The sequence below is a fragment of the Nomascus leucogenys genome, chromosome 16 (genome assembly GCF_006542625.1).
Source record: "Nomascus leucogenys isolate Asia chromosome 16, Asia_NLE_v1, whole genome shotgun sequence".
Classification (NCBI taxonomy): domain Eukaryota; kingdom Metazoa; phylum Chordata; class Mammalia; order Primates; family Hylobatidae; genus Nomascus; species Nomascus leucogenys.
In genome coordinates this window covers 3,938,551-3,958,416 of record NC_044396.1, presented here as the reverse complement: position 1 = coordinate 3,958,416, position 19,866 = coordinate 3,938,551, and the positions used below count along the sequence as shown (strand labels likewise).

Here is a 19,866-nt window from a genome sequence, read left to right as displayed (position 1 = left end):
ACTTTCATCATTATTTTAAAGTATCTTTAAGGTGGTGGTTAATTGAGTTAACCTTGATCCAAGAAGTTTGTGATGGAGCCAATAGATACTATGTGGGCTGTAAGCTTTAATATTTTAGCATTTATGCATCATGATGATCCTGTTCCTCCCTTAACTTTGGCTATAAGTACATAGCCTGAATCCTGGGAGAGTGAAGAAGGGAAGGAAAGTTCAGTAGGTGTGCTGTGATATTACTTTCAGACTCTAAATTAGGTGTTCGCTTAACCTGTTTGTTTTGATTTCTTCATTTATAACTGAAGGAACTGGCTATGATCTTATTTTTAAGGTTTATTCAAGATGAAAATGTTATGGCTTCCTGAGTCATTAAGGAAATTTTTTTTTATGCCAAAAAAAGAGCATAGTTCAAAATCTGTAAAATGTTTGCAGCTAATGGTAACTTTGATTCCCAGTTATTTCATGGGGTTGGAGTCCTATGTTACTTTACTACTATGCAAAGAATGAACTAAAATTCTGTCATTACATTGCCTTAATTTATATGAGTATAAGCTTTGGACTAGGTTAAATTTTTTCTTGTTATAAAGTAAGCAATTAAGATAATTTTTAAGTGTAGGAAAGATTGAAAATGCTCCTAGCCAAATACTGTATCACATAAAACAAAGTGGATTGCTTTTATCTTTAAGGCTTTAGATGAATTTGTTTCTTACCTTCGATATGTTATTTTTCATTTGGACCTAAAATTATGTTCACCCAGATATGCAAAGAAACCTCAAACATTGACCTTAAGGAATTCTTCTGTTTGTCCCTTCTCTCCTATGAATCTTTTAAAATGCTAACTGGGGTTGACCTAGCGGTTTCTTTGTCCAACTCTTTCCATTTCAAGTGTCCGGAGTGCCCTCACATTCAGCATGAATGCTGCCTCTTTCAGGCGGCTAAAATGGTTGTGTGTTTTACAGTTGATTCATGATGATAATTTCTTTCCTGGGGAGCTGTTGTCCTGCTGCAATGAGAAAAATGGACTCAAGTTTGCTTTTGGAGTTCTGTTGTCACTCAAACACTGGAAGAAAAACCGAACTTGCTTTAAATTGCAGAATTTGTCAGTGAAATGTGCCAGGCCTTTTACTTAAAACAAAAACTTCAGAGATTTTTTTCGGCACTCTAAGGAAATGGAATCTGTCATAATTTTGTTTCATCCTGGCGTATATCCTAAAAATTGAGTGTACTGCAGAAATGAGAGATTCCTTAAAAGTTATTGATATTGTTTACACAGTATACACCAGTTACTCAAAGGAAGAATGAATGTAGGTGGAACTATATCATATGTAGCCCACAACCGAGGGTGCCTGACTTCACCAGCTTCATGGTTTTACAACATTCTGAGTGCAAGAGAAAATGGGGCATTGAAACAGAGACAACTGGATGGAGTTAAGGAATTCTGTTGTGTATTCAGAGAAATTAGAGAGAATTTTGCCACTTGTTAGGTATAAGAACTTGGGTAAGTTAAATAGCCCTCGTTTTTGAACTCTGCAGAGTTCCAGGAGGCACAGGGGAGATAATATGAAAGTTGGGTTCCAAGAAAGTGGTTCCAAGAAGAAGTGGCAACATAAATTCTACTTGAGTAGGATTTGACAATGATTGCGAAAGACAGCCATATAGAGATTGGGAGTTTTGGGACTTTGAGGGAGTGCAGCTTGGAGCAGGGCCCAGTCAGTGGGTTTGGCAATTTGTGTAAGAACTCCATTGCCTGTCCCAGTCCACCACCCCATCGAGGGGGTGAGCTTGGTTTTAAGGCCTGGTCCCTTCTGGGGAGTTTAGGAGAAATTGCTAGTCTCATAGGACTCTCTGTAAGGACACAGAGTCACACAGGCTGAATTCAGGCCCTGGGAGGAAGCTGTAATGAGTTGAAGAGCTGTCTTTGACTTGCTAATGGGGATCCTTGCTCAGCCTGCAGAAGCTTTGTGCGTCTGTGGAGAGGCTGCCTTAGGGTTAGGACAGGGAGTTCAGATGTAGGGTGGCATGACAGAATGCAGAGTTCCCTGACAAGTTTTTGAGGTTAGGAGCCTGGGGCTCATGCTAGGAAACAGCTCCCTCTCCAGCTCCTTCCACAGGCTCCTGCAGACCACCTTCAGGGCCTCCTTAGGGAGGACATTGTTCCTCCAGTAACTAAAATTCTATTTGATGGAATCCAAGTCTGATACAACCATGAATTTGCATTGTTTCTATTATAGGTGGATTATTCTCTCACTTAATTATCCGGGGACTTACTTCACTGTTAATCAAATGAAAGCTTTTGTTTTAAACAATAAAATCTCTTAGGCACAATGTGCCTATCTAGTATTTTGTTCTACGAAATTATTTACATTCCTGAATGTTGAATTTAGGTAAACAAGCAATTGAAATTTATTGTTTGCAAAACAAATGACAGCGAGAAAAGCATGGCTTTTGAGCAGAGTTGGTTTTTAGTCTGGACTCTAACCCTTTGTTTGGGAATGATATAGAATACCTCTCCTACATAGTGTGTGGATTATTGCGGAAGTCAAATGAAATAAGTAAAAGTGCTTTGAATACTGTAAAATGCTATGCAAATATGAGGTGGTATTTTAAATCTTTAAAAAATTCCCCTCATTTGTCTAATACATGCATCTATCTACTGAAGGTATTATAGTACTTAGGGTTATATGGTTCTAAGCAACAGAAACTAAAAGAAAAATTAGTTTAAAAGATTGGGTAGCTTGCAGAGTCAATACAAAAGCTACAGTGTCAGACCTGAGACGGGTGTCTAGGCAGCTGAAATTATTTGACAGTCTCATCCATGCCCTAGCTAAAATGAATAGGCTCTAATAATTTTTTCCATCTTTATATGACTACAGTCAAGACTGAAGATCAAAATCCAAGATTCAGCTAATCTTGCCTGGGTAAATTTGCTAAGGGAAGGGCAGAGGATCTTGACTGCCAGTCCTCCAATTTCTTTTTGGGGAAATACTGACTCTCCATTGTATGCGTTATAATCACGTACAATGAGTTATAATCATCTCCACAGTTGGCTGAGATGCTATACTCTCCATTGAACAGATTTTAAAAATGAAGGCTATTTAACGTACCCGAGTTCTTATAACTAACAGGTGACAACATTTAGATCTGAAAACAGGCAGCTTGATTCTAAAGCTTATATTCCTTACTACGTGCTATTATATCCACTCAGATACAAATTTGGCAAATTCTTTGGATTAAGTTTGTTTTCCTGCTTGTCTTTTAATAGTAAGTTGATTATCGAAATTAGATTTTTGTCAGCATTTATGTAGTAACTGCCACCACAGAAAATCTATAGTGTATGTTTTATTTGTTCATTTTTGAAGTTATGCCTTTTATTAGTATAATTTATTATATCTCAGTCGTGTAATTTATTATATCTCAGTCATATAAGTTATGCAACATTCAGAACATTCTACAAGATAGTCTAGTGAAGGTGATTGTGGGGCACTGATTAATATGCCTTGGAAGAGAAGTTTATTAGCTGTTTAATCAGAGTCACTGATTCATTTCATAGAACAGGATCATTCTCTGTCTGTGTGTTGGTTGATTGATTGTGTTGTAATGATAACTGTAGCCTTTGGAGCTATACTGAAGTATTTTGACAAGGGAGTATCAATAAACATTACGTTGTCATTAATTCAGCTTTAAGTCCTTGATATGCCTGTTTGGAATTGATCTCTCAAATATGGAAAACACTATTACGATAAAAGATAAGAGAAGGAATTATTAATACATGAAGGTGTTGGGATAAATGAGATTCAAGATAAATATTGTGTTTTAGAGAGTAAAGAGACACAGAAAGAAATTGGACATTTCTTTATTACCTTTTTACATGGAAAAATACAGTGCTACAGGACCATTTAAAAATTACTTCTTGTTGGTTTTGGAATCTGTTTGCTGCTTCCATTTGATTGAATTTGTGCCTGACAGTGTATTGACTTCAGGTCATGTTTCTTGTTATTTCATGGATGTGAGTCTTCCAGAGCTTAGTGCTGGGACTTGTTTCTTTTTGTCCTCTGTACGAGGTGATTTGGCAGATACGAATTCATCTTCTACCTTGAGATAGAATTGATTTATATATAATCTTTGTTATTTGAGGATAAGTGGTTCTGGAAAAAGACCACTGAAAATGAATCCAGTTTAAAAGAGGCACAAAATTTCAATGAAGTGGAAGGGGGGAAGGTTTAATGGGACTTTATCTTGGTAAAATGAAAATTTATATTATTTGTTTTATATGTCACAGAAATCAGATTATAATTTTAGTTAATAATTTTAACCTCAAAAAGAGCAAATCAAATGCTGAGTCTTTTTTGGGGCAGGTCAAACATTTTATGATAAGACAATATAATATTCTTTATTTTATGTGTTTGTTTCCATAGTATTTTTTAAAGATTTATCTTTGTAAGAATGTTCAAATGCTTCATCAATTTTTTAAGAGACTCCTTTGATATCAAAACTATTCTCTTATGAAGCACATTCTAGTTGTCGGTCTTGTCAATTTTCTTTTCTTCCACTGTGAATGGATCTAGCTCTGTTAGATCTTTGTCTGCTGATGCATTGTATACGAGTGGGGATGTTTCAAGGCCTCCTGTCATCTTTCGTCTTTTCCAAGATTGTAATTTCTCTCCGCAGTCAGTTCATACATATATGTGGTTAAACAGTTCTTAATGATTTTTGCCCGCCATTATCCTAGAGATAATGCACAGATTTAAACCATGGGAAATCAGAGGCATGGTGGATGTTCTTTAGAGTTTAAAAGATAAATGCAGTATAAAGGAAAATGCTGTAAGCTGCTGTGTTAGGATAATATTTTTAGACAAATCTGCACATTTTGACATAGAATCCTTTAGTACATTAACAATTCTTAGGGAATTATTTAATTACTCAAGAAAGATATTTCATGCCATGACGGTAGATTACTGTGGTAGAAGGTGGTGAAAGGTGATATTGCACTAATTCTTGAAGCCTGCTTTAAGTGTTAAAGGTACATCATCTCAGTGACAGAAACATCCCAGTCAGATTCAGTAAAACACAATCTCACCGAAGTTATGTGTATATTGTGAGATACACTTTGCGGCATAACCGTGAATTCTAGAAACTATCAGTGGTTGTTCTTGTCCTTGTTTACTAAAAATTTGATTAATAATTGACTAAACTGATGATTTGGGTTGCTTATAAAAAGAAGTGTTGACCTTAAAGAGGTCAGTCAATCGTACTCTGTTTTTTGATCAGGAGTGAGGAGCTGATGGGGATTTATAATAATGCCTTAGATAGAATAGGTCTGTATATTAGCAAGGGGCTTGAGAGTTTCTTGTATCAATTTGGACGGGTGATTCAAAAACTCAAACTAACGAACAGGGTGGAGGAAAAAGACATAGCAGTTTGATTGATTGTAGCAGCACTTTCAATCAGTTGTAAGATAACGATGTCATAATAGTTAGCTCAATTTTATATAAAATACTCCTTCCATTTATTAAGAAAGATAATTATCAACAAGTCAGGAAATGTTTTGTTAAGAATGCATCTACTAATATCTGCATATGTTAATTTGAGGTACTCGGGAGATTTATTTAATGTGAAAATTAAGATGATATCTGCAGTAACCCTTTCATAATGTAACAACTTATCATCCGGGTTTGGCTTATATGGGTCATCATAAGAAATGGTCTAAGGGAGAGCTATTCTGTACATGTTGTGAAATTGCTATAAATTAAAACCACTTTGCTTAATGAACACATGATAAAGTGCGTGAAATTCTGTAATTTTTTTTTTTGTGCCAAACCTTCATTTGTATATCCACTTTCAGGATGAAAAGAAATAATAAAGGAATAGCCGGGTGTGGTGGCTTATGCCTGTAATCCCTGCACTTTGGGAGGCTGAGGTGGGTGGATCACCTGAGGTCGAGAGTTCAAGACCTGCCTGACCAACATGGAGAAGCCCTGTCTCTACTAAAAGTATAAAATTAGCTGGGCGTGGTGGCATGCCTGTAATCCTAGCTACTTGGGAGGCTGAGGCAGGAGAATCGCTTTCCAGGAGGCGGAGGTTGCGGTGAGCCAATATCACGCCATTGCACTCCAGCCTGGGCAACAAGAGCGAAACTCCATTTCAGAAAAAAAAAAGAAGAAATAATAAAGGAAAATGTCTAAAATTTGCAATATAAAGATAATCAAATTAATATTAAAAAACTCTCTTAATTAATTCCCCATTTTGGAAGTTTGAGTTGTCATTGTAGGTATTAGTTGTCATTGTAATTAAATTTTTACTTAACCAGAGAAACTATTATCAGTGATTATTGTGGAAATATGAAATTTAAAATTAATGTTCTAAATTTTAAATATGAAACATTAAAAATAGAAACATTGAGTTAAACAAAAATTAGAAATTTACTCCAGATTTAAAGAATCTTTATATAGTTGAAACTGAAAGTCTCTTGCAGAGCACACATATAGATCTTTATGGAAAATGTCCTTTTTCTTTTTTTGGTCCAAGTCAGTGCATTAGTTATGATAGATTAGGTTGTAGAAACAAATAGACTATAATATTTATAATGGCTCAAAATAGTCATTTCTGTGCATCTCCCACCACAATCCGATGCTCGTGTCCAACTCAGGGGGCAGCTTTCCTCTGTTGATGATTTAGGGCCCAGGCTCCTTCCATCTTGTGGCTCCTCTTCAGTTCTAGTGGCCAGTGCTTGTGTTAAGAATCACTTTTGTCACTAGTCGTGTAATCTTGATGGGCATGCTATAAACACTTATTGAATTAGCTAGTGTGCCTTTGTATGGGCATGCTATAAACACTTTGTATGGGCATGCTATAAACACTTATTTAATTAGCTAGTGTGCCTAGTAAATAGGGTGAAAGGCTCTGTGGAAAGTTGCTCCCTTTAAATAATTTTTCTCTTTTTGTTTCTTTTCTTTTCTCCATCCTAAGGGTGGATATATAAATTGAGACCTGCTAAAAATTTAGACAATTTCATGTACTTTGTGCCTGTGGAGCCCGTTTTTCCAACATACTGAGGAAAAAGAGAAAAAAGAAAGAGAAATTCTAATTGTTAACATTATGAATTAATTTGAAGTCATCTCCTTTCAACATGACATTGGTGACATGTATTCTATATGCTTGTGTATGTACACAACACACCTGGAAGGAGACACAAAATCTCTTAACAGTGGTTGGTTCTGTCTGCTCAGACTGATCAGGGGGAAACTGGGGGGTTAGGGGCCCTCCAATCAGTGTATGACTATCTCTACTGTTTGCACTTTAGCCTGTGCATAGATTGCTTCTTAAAATAAAAACAACCATAATTGTAAGTAGAAAAATAATTACATACAGAAGTGTCAACCAAGTAAGCAGACACTAATTGCATTTCTCCTGACTTAGGGGTCCAACATCACTGACACCTGCACTGAAATGCTAATGTGTGGAGTCTTACTGAAAATTTCTTCTGGAAATATTCAAGAGCGGGTGTTTTTTCTTTTCGATAATCTTTTGGTGTACTGCAAAAGAAAACACAGGTAAGATCCTAAGCAGGTCACACTTCAGAAGTGGTCACAGTTTCTCCCTTTCCCTCTGTGCTTCCCAGAACTCATCCAAGGTAGCTCACAGTTTCTGCCTTTCTCTCTGTGATTCCCAGAACCCATCATCCATCAGCGCATTTCTTCACATATATTCAGTCTGCTCTCTGATTGTTTGCTTCACCTTCTTGTAAAACCTAAACTGAAATGTCACTGTCATCTGATGATGCTGGGTCCTCAGAGCCCTCTTGAGGAGAGGTGCAGTTTGTTCCTAACCCACATATCTCAGGCCCTGGAGGAGAGGCCGGTGTGTCTTCCTTGCTTCCTAATCTTGTTTCCCAATCATTTCCCCCTCTTCCTTCAAGAATCCCAGCACATGTGAAGTTCATGCCATGAGTCTTTCCTCTCCACTACCTTTCCCTCATCACCCCTTTATAGAACACGTAATACCTCACTGTCATACATGAATTTGTGATTTCTCTAGCTCTTGCATCATTTTCTTTCTACCCTACTCCTGTTGCCATTTTGGGAGTGTTCAAAACTCACATGGATGATCTATCCAGAATTTTGGACCTGAAAGCCCACTGTCTCTTCACCTGCAGTGAGTCTTTCTGCCGTTACACCTGAGTCTCCTATCCTAGGAGACTTTTACCTTGTCCATACCAATAGTCATAAAATTGAAATCTCCATTTCAGACATTCTACTCTGAATATCATCCTCCATCCTCCTAGCTCTCTTCCTCTGGTATTGTCACTTCAGCTATTCTGACTCCAAACATTGTCAAAGATCTATCTCAAATTTTAAAAGTCCTTTGTCTTGTATCACACCGTCACCCTTCATAGCAGACTTTCTTGCAGGAGTTTTATGTTGGCACTTTTTCTACTTTCTCACTTGCTATTCTGGCATGAGCAACATTCAGCAAGGTCTTTGTTCACTCTCCTCCACTGAGCTACTCCCATCAGAATCTCTGTAAGAAGCACTACTGTGCTTCTTACTCCAGTGGTCACTTTTCTGCTCTTTAAGGTTTTGCTTGTTTTTGTAGCAGCCTGTAACTTAGCTGAGCAATCCTACCTTCCCCAAACACTCTCTTCTCTTTAATGTGATTATACCCCACTCTCTTGGCTGGATATTGGAGTGGGGCTCTGCATTTGACTCCTTTTCCCTCTTCATAGTCGTTCCCAGCTGATTTTATCCAGTCCCATCACTCATGTCCCACATCTGTGTCAGTTGCTCTCAAATCTCTATCCTTAGCCCAACATTCTCGACTCCTACTTCCTGCCTGTTGTGATGGCCATGAGGAGTCTCAACCACAACATGGAAGAAATGGGATTCTGGGTTCCCCTTCCTAAAGTCACTCCTCTCCCAGCTTTCCCTTTCTATTGTTTTCTCAATTCCAAAAATTACGAGTTAGCCTTGGTTCCTGTTTTTCCCTCAACATCCCACATCCAATCCATTAGAAAATCTTCCTGCATCTGCATTGAAAACTTACAAACATCTCTCCACATCTCTCCATCATCATTGCTACTCTGCTCCAGGCCACCAGGATCCCCCTTTGGTGACAACAGTTGTCTCCTAACTGACTCACCGTATCTTTTCTTACGCCTCCACAATTTATGCTCTCCACAGAAACCAGAGCAACTTTTATAAAACAAATCAGATCATGTTGTCACCTTGCTCAAAGCCCTCATTGGCTTTCTAGAATAAAGTTCTTTTTTGTTTGTTTGTTTTGTTTTGAGACAGGGTCTTGCTCTGTTGACCAGGCAGGATAGAGTGCAATGGTATGATCACAGCTCTCTACAACCTTGAACTTCTGGGCTCAAGCAATTTTCCTGCCTCAGGCTCCCAAGTAATTGGCACGATAGGTGCATGCTGCCACACCCAGCTGATTTTGTTTTTCAGTACAGACAAGGTCTCACTGTGTTTCCCAGGCTGGTTTCGAACTCCTGGCCACAACAATCCTCCCATTTCAGCCTCCCAAAGTGCTGGGACTATAGGCATTAGCCACCGTGCTTGGCCCCACCTAGAATAAAATTCACACTCCTTACCCTAGTTTACAAAATTCTGCCTGGTCCAGCTCCTGCCTGCCTCTCACATCATCACATCCCATTTCTCCAAACACAATACCTCCCTCCTTCCTTTAGCCTTCTCTTTCTCCCATCCCTTGATTATGCCACATGTCCTCCTTTCTTAGGGCCTTTGTACTGACTGTTTCCCTTCCCAGTGTGCCCTGTCGTTTGAGTTTTCCATGGCCAGATTCTTTGTGGCTTTCAGATCTCACTTAAAAATCACTCACTCTGTAGTGTCTTCCCTGACCATCCCATCTAATGTGGCCTCACAGTCGCTATCAATATCGGGAAAGCACATGTCACTTGCTATTTCTTTCATAATTCGTTTGTTTACTTCCTGTCACCTTTACTAGATTAGACTGCGAGGTTCATGAGAACAGGGGCCTTATTGCTCCTTCAATGCAATTTCTCTGGAAATTGGAGCAGACCTGTGATAGACAGCTAAGAAGCACAGAATCAATGAATGAGTGAATGGAACACAAACTAGTCCCCTGTAGAGCTTAGCCATCATTAATGTAAATAATTTGTGTATTAATGTTATTGATATAATGCTATTTGTTTTAAAGCATGAATATACTTTTTTCTTGAGAATGTTCTTACTTTATGGGATGTTTTCTTAAACTCTTGGGAAAATTTTTTTGCATGTTGATTTTAAGCAAAATAATAGAGTGGCATTTAATTGAGAAGTTTCCTGAGCCTTTACATACTTCACCCTAACCATATATAGGACACATTTGTTTTAGTGAAATGGTACCAGTGGGTTCATTCAATTTAAAGGTAAAGCGGTAGTTGAAAGTACAAGATTTTAAATGACTATTTATTCCAGATTCAGCATTTAGAAAACTATAGTCAAATATTTTCTGGTAGAGTGAGAATTAGAGACACAAAACCGACTGATTTATAAGACAGACTTAAGGGAGAGTTATTCTTCATCTTATAATGAGTCTTCTTAAATCAGTTATCAAGATGCCCAGAGCAAGTTAGCAAACACTTGGTAGCTATGATGATGGTATATGGTAATTCTGCCATGTGGATTGTAGTATTAGAATTCCCTAGTAAGAGACATTAATTCAAAAATGCCATTATATAAGCTGAGAAAATATAGGAATACAACATATGTCTTCATGAGAGGGAACAGATTAGGATTAGAGCCAAAAAGTAATTAAATTATTGACATCTTTATTCTAATGAGTTTTTTAAAATTCCTTTTTACCACATGTGAAAATGAATCTTTTATTATGCTCTTCTAGGTTCTCTGTGTTTGATAGCAAGATTGAGATTAATAGAAATTGGCTTTTGGAAGATGTAGGAGAGGTTGTTATTTTACTTGTGTGTTACTCATTAAGAAACTGTAATGTGAATCAAGGTGTTTTAGTGCAATTATTAAAGGTCCCCGTTTGAGAATGAAATCTTTTTTCATTAAAATTGATCCCATCTTTATCTATGCCTACCATCAAGACCCAAATCTTTTGCAAAATTAACATTAGTGGACAAATCATGATATTATATGGTCTTATGACTGGAATTGCACATTAAACACAGGAAAAGTTTAACAAAGTTAAAATCCTGCTTTTTTAGCAAATGCCCTTAATGAATGTATTATGCAGACCAAATACAGAGTGGTTAGAAATGGAAATAACAAAATAGTTCAACATGTCCCTTCCCTTCCGGGACTGGAGAAGCTGCTTGAACAAACCATCTGTTCTCTTCACTTAGAATACTTCACTCCTTTATGAACTTCACCTCAGCATATACTTTCTAAGATATAGAGATCTTTCAGAAAATATGAGTAAAGGGAGCCTTTTACAAACTTCCATAATGTTGTAATTATATGAACTAGAGACTTGATGAACCTAATTCTAGAATTACATTCTTTAAATAACAGCGTGCTAGATTAGACATCCTTGCTCTGGATATTTCTAATATTATTAATCTCAGGAGAAACTAGTTTTTAAAAAAAGTTATGATGTAGTATTTGATATGTATAACATGATATTGCTTAGTTTGGCTTGTTTATGAGTTTTAAAAAATAGTATCATAGTGTTTTTAGTTTCTTGCAATTTATAATTTGTATTCAACATAGTTTCTAAACATATATATCCATTTTGTGTGTAGCAAAAATTTATTCATTTTACCTGCTGCATAATATTTCATTAGTTGAATGTATCACAATTTAATTATTCATCCTCTTATCAATGGGTTTTAGGGTTGTCCCGAGTTTTTCTGCTATTGTATACACTCTTGTATATGTGTCCTGGTGACCATTACAACACATAATTAGGAATTAGATAATAGAATCAAGACATTTAAATTTGCAATATTATACTATGCAGCAGAATTATTTTCAAACTATAGGCTTTTCAGTCTTTAAGCTTCAGTAGAGCCATTTTCTGAAGAGATCAAAATCTATCTGAGCTAAGAATTATAGAATTGATCAAACACTTACTGGAATTTTGTGTTGAGTATTAATATCTGCAGCCTAAGAGAAATATACAAAACCCATACAGAGTTCACAGTAAGATAATAAAAAATTGATATGTTGAAAATAGAACTAAGTGATGGATTCTTATATATAATCCATGTTTATTTTGTCTGTGACTAAAACTGTTAAGGATATTAAGTCTTTTCAATATGGTTGGTTTTAAGTTAGATGTACCAACTTACAAGAAATTATATTTTTCAAAACACCATGATACTATTTTCCAGCTGGAAATAATACCTGCATATTAGTTACCTGCATTTAAATAGGTAATAGGTAATAGATTAATACTTTTACCTCTATATGAATAACAACTACATAGCTAAGACAAATCTATAGTTTGCTATATTATACAGTGAATATATTATAGGAACAAAACATCGTTGATATGCTTATAAAACAGTATAACTAAAGAAAATTCATTCATTAACTGTTTTCTGCACAGTGCTCTCTGTTCCAGTCCCGTGAATGCCATGGGACACTACTCGGCTACTTCTCTGTATCTATGTTTCATGTTACTGTGATTTAAATAAATATATTTATTTAAATAAATATCCAAGTCTGATCTGCATTCCTCTCTATAGTCAACCTCCTGTGAGGCCAATTTTCATAGCTACCTGGGATGAATTCCTAATTTATAGCATTGATTTATGCGTATTAATGAAGAACATTTAGAGGCTGCTTTCAAAATGAACATGGGGAGTGCAAGGTGATGAAGGTCTGGGGCTGACAAACTGTCCAGTCAGACTAATGAATCGATTTGCTTAGTTTTCTTTAGTAGAGATGAAGGACTACTAAGTTTGGATGAGGCTTCAGGACAGCTAAGTCAGGAATATGCATTTTTTGGATGAGGCTTGAGGACAGCTAAGTCAGGAATATGCATTTTTTTCCAAGGAAGGAGCCCAGAGAGTGTGATAGCATCTGGAGATATGTCCCTGGCCTACCCTATCCACACCAGGGCAGGTATCTAACTGCACGGGAGATGAAGAGGGGGCGTTGTAGTTTTGTGTACAGCTACATCTTAACTTGTGCTGGGTGTGTCTACATAACACAACACATTAATCATTATTCAACTATGTTAAATTATTAGCCAGATTTTGTCATCGAGTCCCATTGAATAGTCAAGGTCAATGGAAATCTCTTGAGTGGCCAGGTATTTTTTAATCTCCTTGAATCATTTCTTAGAATTTTTCCTGTTTAACTTAATGAAAGAAAAACATTGAAAAAATGTTTTTTCCTGTGTGCTTAATGATTCAAATACAAACATATATAACTTCCTAATTCATTGTTAGAAATGGTCATCCGTAAACCTGGATTTTTGACTTTGTGTTACATACATTTTAAGATTAAAAGCTGGCACTAGATGTAATATACACACAGTTTTGAAATGTTTTGGGTATTTTAGAAATAAGTAAGGCCTTTATGAAGGATTGCAAAGGTATTAAGAGACTTGTTCAACAAGTATACAGTGATTATATTATAAAAATATGATAAGAGAAATATTTTTATAGCTGGATATCACTGAGCTTAAGAACCTCCAGCACAGCTAATTCTTTGAATTCTTTGATCATAAGTACTAACTGGAAATTACAAGCTAGTTACTGAAAAATGAGTCATGAAGGTGAAACAAACTCAAATGAAATTTTAAAATGGCCAGTTGTTAGTGTCTGTCAGAGTCTGATTGGGCACCGCTAACGTCTTATACTGAGCAAAGGCACATACTCACTCTCCCACGTGTGTACTATCCTTAGCTTAAAACTTGAATTTATTTTTAAAAATTAGTATGCAAGTTGCATACTTCATTAAAGCAACCGGTGCTGTTATGAATGGGAGGACAAATGGAAAGATCACCAGGAGTCTAATGTTTGATATTGTCGACTGAATTGGTGTCTCTTTTCAAAGAATTGCTTAAAATACATTGTTTTGACATTGCTTTACATTGTTTAGTAACAAAGTCTTTGTGATTTAATTCCATCCTAAGACGGTTGAAGAACAGCAAGGCATCTACAGATGGACATCGGTACCTTTTTCGTGGCAGGATCAACACGGAGGTGATGGAAGTGGAGAATGTGGATGATGGCACCGGTAAGTGATTTGTAGATTTTAAATGGGATGCCAATAGTAAATAGAAAACTCCTTTGTAAGACAGATTTCTCACTTGGATAATTCACCTGCCATGTATTAGAGCTTAGAAATACTTTGTTAGGTAAAGTGGTTGGGTAGAGGAAAGAGAAAGGTGAGATAAGGGAGGGGAGGACTCCTGTGAAAGTGGAAAATTATATATAGCCAAAACACACTAACATGAAACATAGATACAGAGAAATAGCCGAGTAGTGTCCCATGGCATTCACGGGACTGGAACAGAGAGCACTGTGCAGAAAACAGTTAATGAATGAATTTTCTTTAGTTATACTCTTTTATAAGCATATCAGTGATGTTTTGTTCCTATAATATATTCGCTGTATAATATAGCAAACTATAGGTTTGTCGTAGCTATGTAGTTGTTATTCATATAGACAGGTTGTCAATTTTCTTGTAAGCAAACTGTGGATGGAGGTGGTTTGTGTAGTTTTAAATGCTTGTTTTAAATATCTTATTACTCAAAGGTAGTAACATTTTGCTTCATAGATTTGAAAGTATGAGATTTAATAAGCTAATTTATGAAGTCATGATTAGTCACAAACATTAAGTAAAATAAAGTTAAAATAAATTGTACTTTCTATTTGGAAAAAAAGTTGTGTCTAAAATAAATACTTAGTAAAGTAAATTCCATTTTTCCCCAATGATTTTAGTTAGAATTTAAAAAATATGCTTCTACGAGAAAAGACAAGATGAAATGCAGTATACCAACCGTTGCTAAAGTTTGGTAATATTCGTTATACGTATGGGATTGGGACACAGATCCGCTCCCTCCACCTCTCACATACCTTCATTGTCATTCTGGGGTCCCAGAGGGGAGAAGAATATGTATAATCTGTCAGAAGCACAGAATTTCAAATGTTCACCTGTAGGCAATTTCTCAATACCATTGTTAGCATCTGAATAAATTGTCAGGTACTTAAAATAATGAACTGTGATTGCTGTAGGTGAGGGAAAAAGGAATGCAAAGAGCAAAACTCAGGTGGTGCCTGAGACTGAGCACTCAGCTTCGGAGCCATGCTATTGTGTTCATCCAGTAGAGAGGTTCCTCAGTGGCTAACTGTGGGATGGTGTGGAGTTGCCAGACAGTTGGCACAGGTAGATATCCCATTTCAAATCCCTTTCTATGCTACAGACTGTAATGCAATTGCAGATACTCCCATGCTAACATGTGGGACCTAGTCGGCTATCTTTCCATAGCAGGATGTACACATTATTTTTTACAAGGTAGCAGTAATTTATTCTGTGCTTTCTAAGAAGACTATATAGTGACATTTAGAAATGTTATCTGTCTTACATGCTAAGAGCTGTCTTGCCTCTGTAACCTGAATATTCAAGAGACTACTCAAATGCCCAGCTTTGAACCTGGGAGGAAGTTGGGAGGAAGTCAGATAGTAAAAGAAAAACACTAAAAACTTCTACTCTGTTCTTTATTGGACCTGATTACCTGTAATGGGACCATCTCTCCACTGTTGCTTGGGCGATTCCTTTATTTTCTTCCACTTTTAGGCTTTCCCATGGGCATAGAGTCCCTGGCCTTATTTCCTGAGAGATTGAATATCCACCCCTTATGTCCCACCTTCTCCCTTCAACCTCCCCGTGATGTGAGTGCCACTATTAGTGCCATCTGCATTGGTGGTCTGACTGAGTTGTGATAGTGATTACTATGATTACTGTGCTTTTGGGCAGCTGGAGAACTAGATAAAGAGATGTAAGAGCCCAGGACCTCTGGAGGCATGGCCATAAAATGCTGTCTTCCAGTGTATCTGGGCCAGATGGTAAGGGAATGAGATCCTACGAAGGGTGACTTGAATTGCACAGATGGTTCTTGGATTCAATTCCACCTAAAAGTTTTGCTGACACTAGTAAGATTCCAGCCTACAGGTCCCCAGTTCCTGAGGGCAAAAGCATTGTGGAAGGCAGGGCCTAAGACCTTGTTGTGTATGAATTAGAAGAAAGACACGAAATTGCAGGATATTTAGTTGTCATAAATTAGTTGTCCAATGGACCCTCTTGACACAAATTCGCAGGCTTGATTTTCTTTAAAGTAAGATGAAGACATTTATTAGACTTTGTATTATTCAACTGGGGCTTTCCCCCTCTTTACTTTTTCTTGAATATATATATAAGCAGCATGTAGCAGGAATTTGGCTGTACCTGGTTGCTACAAGGTCACTTAAAGAATTTTCAGGCTGCAACTGGATACCACACCCTAGTTTCCTGCAAGGAAAATTTAGTTTTCTCATGGCTATATCCACTAGGTTTCTGGGGGGTCTCAGACTTGGAAATTGAATAGAAATTTTGAAGATGGACAGGATCTTGATGATCAATTAATGTACTCTACTGGAATTTCAGATGATAGAAATGAGGCCAGATTTAAGAACTAACTTGCCCGTTTTTACCAAGCTGACTAGGTGAGAGCTGGAGCTAGAGTTAAGTTTGCTGGGCTTCCATGTACATGCTTTGTGACATAGAGAAGGACCAAGTGGAGAGCAGTGAAGGAACAAGGCATCAGCGTATGGAGGTTGAGTTTGGTTGCACCCAGAAGTGATCTGGATGCTGCATGAACTTTCTCCCTTTGTTGTTTCCTTGGTCATTTCCAGCATAGCATCTTCATTTCTTTTTGATGAGCTCAGGTTTTAAGTCTGCTGTATTTTTTACTTCACGCATGAAGCTCTGATGCAGATGGATCTCAGCAGAGCTGATTAATGTCCCTATGCCAAGTACTCCCCATACTTGGCCCCTGGATAAGTTAAATGAGGGATAAACAGATAATATCAGGCTCATCTGTCATTGCCAAAAGAAAAAACAAACACCTATTCCACATTTAGTTATAAATAATAAAATGGATGAATTGATATATATATATATATATATATATATTTTTTTTAAGCATGCTTAGAACTTTTTCCCTTTTTTAAATTGAGATGGAGTGTTGGTGAGGAGTCTCATTATCTTGCCCAGGCTGGACTTGAACCCATGATTCTCTCAACCCAGCCTCAGTATCTGGGACTACCAGCATGCAACACTGGGCCTGGCACTTAGAACTTGTGATGGAAAATGGAATGGAAAAGTTTTTCTTCCATTTGAATTATACAAATACTGAGTATTTTTCTATACTCTATGTATGATAGAATAGTTTTCTAAGGAAGAAGCTCTATCAGATGACTAATTGCATTGATATAGCTCAAAACTTGCAGAAAAAATAATTGCACTTGGGATGAGACTAAAGTTTTCAGCCAACATGTAAACATCTCAAATCTTTTGATAAATAATATTATTGTAATTTTATTCATAATAATTAATGACTTGGTGTATATCATAGTTATATCTTAGTATAGAAAGAAATTTAAATGATGGTATGATGTGCAAAAGTGCAAAAATTTGTATATGTATTTATTTAAGTCTGTCTATGTTATTAATTAATTCCTATATTCAAGGCAGATGTTGACCTTTGCATTTGTGGCCAAATTTCCATTCAACCATTCTTCAGATTTCAACTCTCAGTGAATCTAAGTTATTCTTTGAACATTCTTTCTGGGACTACTAGTTTGATCATGATGCTATAAAGAAAATTCAGCTTAAAGGCAACAGTAGGAAAGCTATTGAACTTCCTAGAATTAATTTTCATGGTAATTTTTATAGTGCATGCCTGGAAAACCGTTCAGAAAGTAGTACCAGATCATTAGTATTCTCTCTTAAGCACTAGTTTATTTCTACGGTTGGACAGAGGGCAAGAATGTTGACCTTTAGAAAATGTGGTCTGTAGTTCAGTGTTGGGCATACCATAGATTTCAATATATTCGTCAAAAATGAATTGGATAAGATGAAAAATTTTTATTCTTAAGGTGTTCTTTAAAAGTAAGTCAATTTAAAAAAATTTAGCTCTCCCTTTAGATGTAAATATTTGAAACTATTCTAATATGTTAAATACATTATTTTTATAAAATTAAATTGTGCTTATTAAAGAAACTTTGGACATTGCAGAAAAATAGAAAGGCAAAAAACAGTAGCTAATAATGTCATACAAAGACAAACACATAAGACTATATACAAAATATTTCCTGCAATTTTCCTTTTCATGCATAGATTTAAAAATGCTTGGAAATGTGAACTTTATAATTTTGTATCCTTTTTCACTTAAATCAAGTACCTGTATTATCTCAATAGTCCTCATCTTTATCTTCATGCCTTATCACCAAAAATAGCATTTATTGTAGCATACCAGTCGACTGACTAGATAAACCAGTTACTTTCACAACTGTAGTATTGTTGCGTAAGCTGGATTGAATATGTTCTTAATTACAAAGTAACAATGGCTTAACAATGTTGAAAAGAATATAAGAATATGATAGTTTTTTTTTCTAATACATTTTCAATGTTATTTAAGGGAGTATATTTTGGAGTTCAGAAAGGTTAAGGGATGAACTACTTTTTAGATTTTTAAAAGGAAAAGTCAATTAGAATCTTTTTTTTTTTTTGCCAAAAATAATATCATATGCTATTTGGGATGCTGGAAATTTTTCTTCTATTATTTGATAAAAATCAAAGATTTATTCAAAAAATTTTTCTCAATGTTAAATATTTGTGAACAAATTATAAGTTTTAAAGTTTCCCTTAGAAATTGATGCATTCACAGTGTTGATCTCCAGGGCGAGGATTGAATACATTATTTAGACATCAGTTTCTTGATGTTTTCCATAATATAGTCTGGCAATTTCTTCTGTTTCTTAGCCTGTTTATAATACTTGGATATTTTCCATCTTATTGAAATGCAAATTTATTGAAAGAATACTGGCACATCCACTGAGATTTACAGTGTATCAGTTTTGGAAAAATCCCATCTCATTATATGAAACTGTACTGAAATAAGAGCAAGGAATTTGCAAACTGTATAGCTTGAAGTAATTCGTGACTTGTTCAGGTCTGTCCCTTGGATTTTTCTGTTTTTGGAAGAAATCAGTGACTAAAGACTGTTGAATTTGGATATTCCACATTTAAAGAATGGCAATTTAAAATCTATTCTTCCTATAAAATTAATATTTTAGATCCATTGAAACTTGGAAATTCCTGCATTTGCCATTTAATAAATTATTCTTCCATTTAAATTTTTTAAACAAAATTCTGACTAAGTACAAAGCAGTGTTGGACTTTTTAATGACTTTAGTGAGGGTGTTCTTTAGGGATAAGTTTAATTTTTATTTTGAAGTATGAATATATTGAACAATGTGCTATGATTAAAATTGTGAAGCTATTTATATGTCACTATCTTTTGAAAAAATGAGAAGCAATTGCTTATTTTGTATAATATTTGGTAATTTTGATGCTATTATGAAGTATGTATACTGCATTTTGAGGCCTGTGGTATGTGTATTCAATTGTATATGTGTGTTTATGTATGTGCATATATATATATGTTTAAAATTACTTACAATTTTTAAAATTGGTGTGATAGAAATTAGCTAGCATATAAACTTTAAAAAGGAACATTATTTCTTCATTTGAAATTACTTTACACAAGCTGTTCTTTTAAAATATTAGTGCAGCAATTAAGCTGTTATTTGAGACAGTGGATGTATTAGTCCATTCCTGCACTGCTATCACTACCTGAGACTGGGTAATTTATAAAGAAAAGAGG

General features: G+C 35.9%; 1 protein-coding gene across 2 annotated transcripts in view; it reads left to right on the top strand.

The window, feature by feature from the left end:
* PREX2 (phosphatidylinositol-3,4,5-trisphosphate dependent Rac exchange factor 2) overlaps window positions 1-19,866 on the top strand; it is a 280,879-nt gene that overhangs the window by 80,261 nt on the left and 180,752 nt on the right. For both annotated transcript variants that reach the window (XM_003274806.4, XM_003274807.2), the window contains exons 7-8: window positions 7,411-7,544; window positions 14,071-14,174. In XM_003274806.4, coding sequence (XP_003274854.2) covers window positions 7,411-7,544; window positions 14,071-14,174 — 238 coding nt within the window. The remainder of the gene's footprint in view (window positions 1-7,410; window positions 7,545-14,070; window positions 14,175-19,866) is intronic.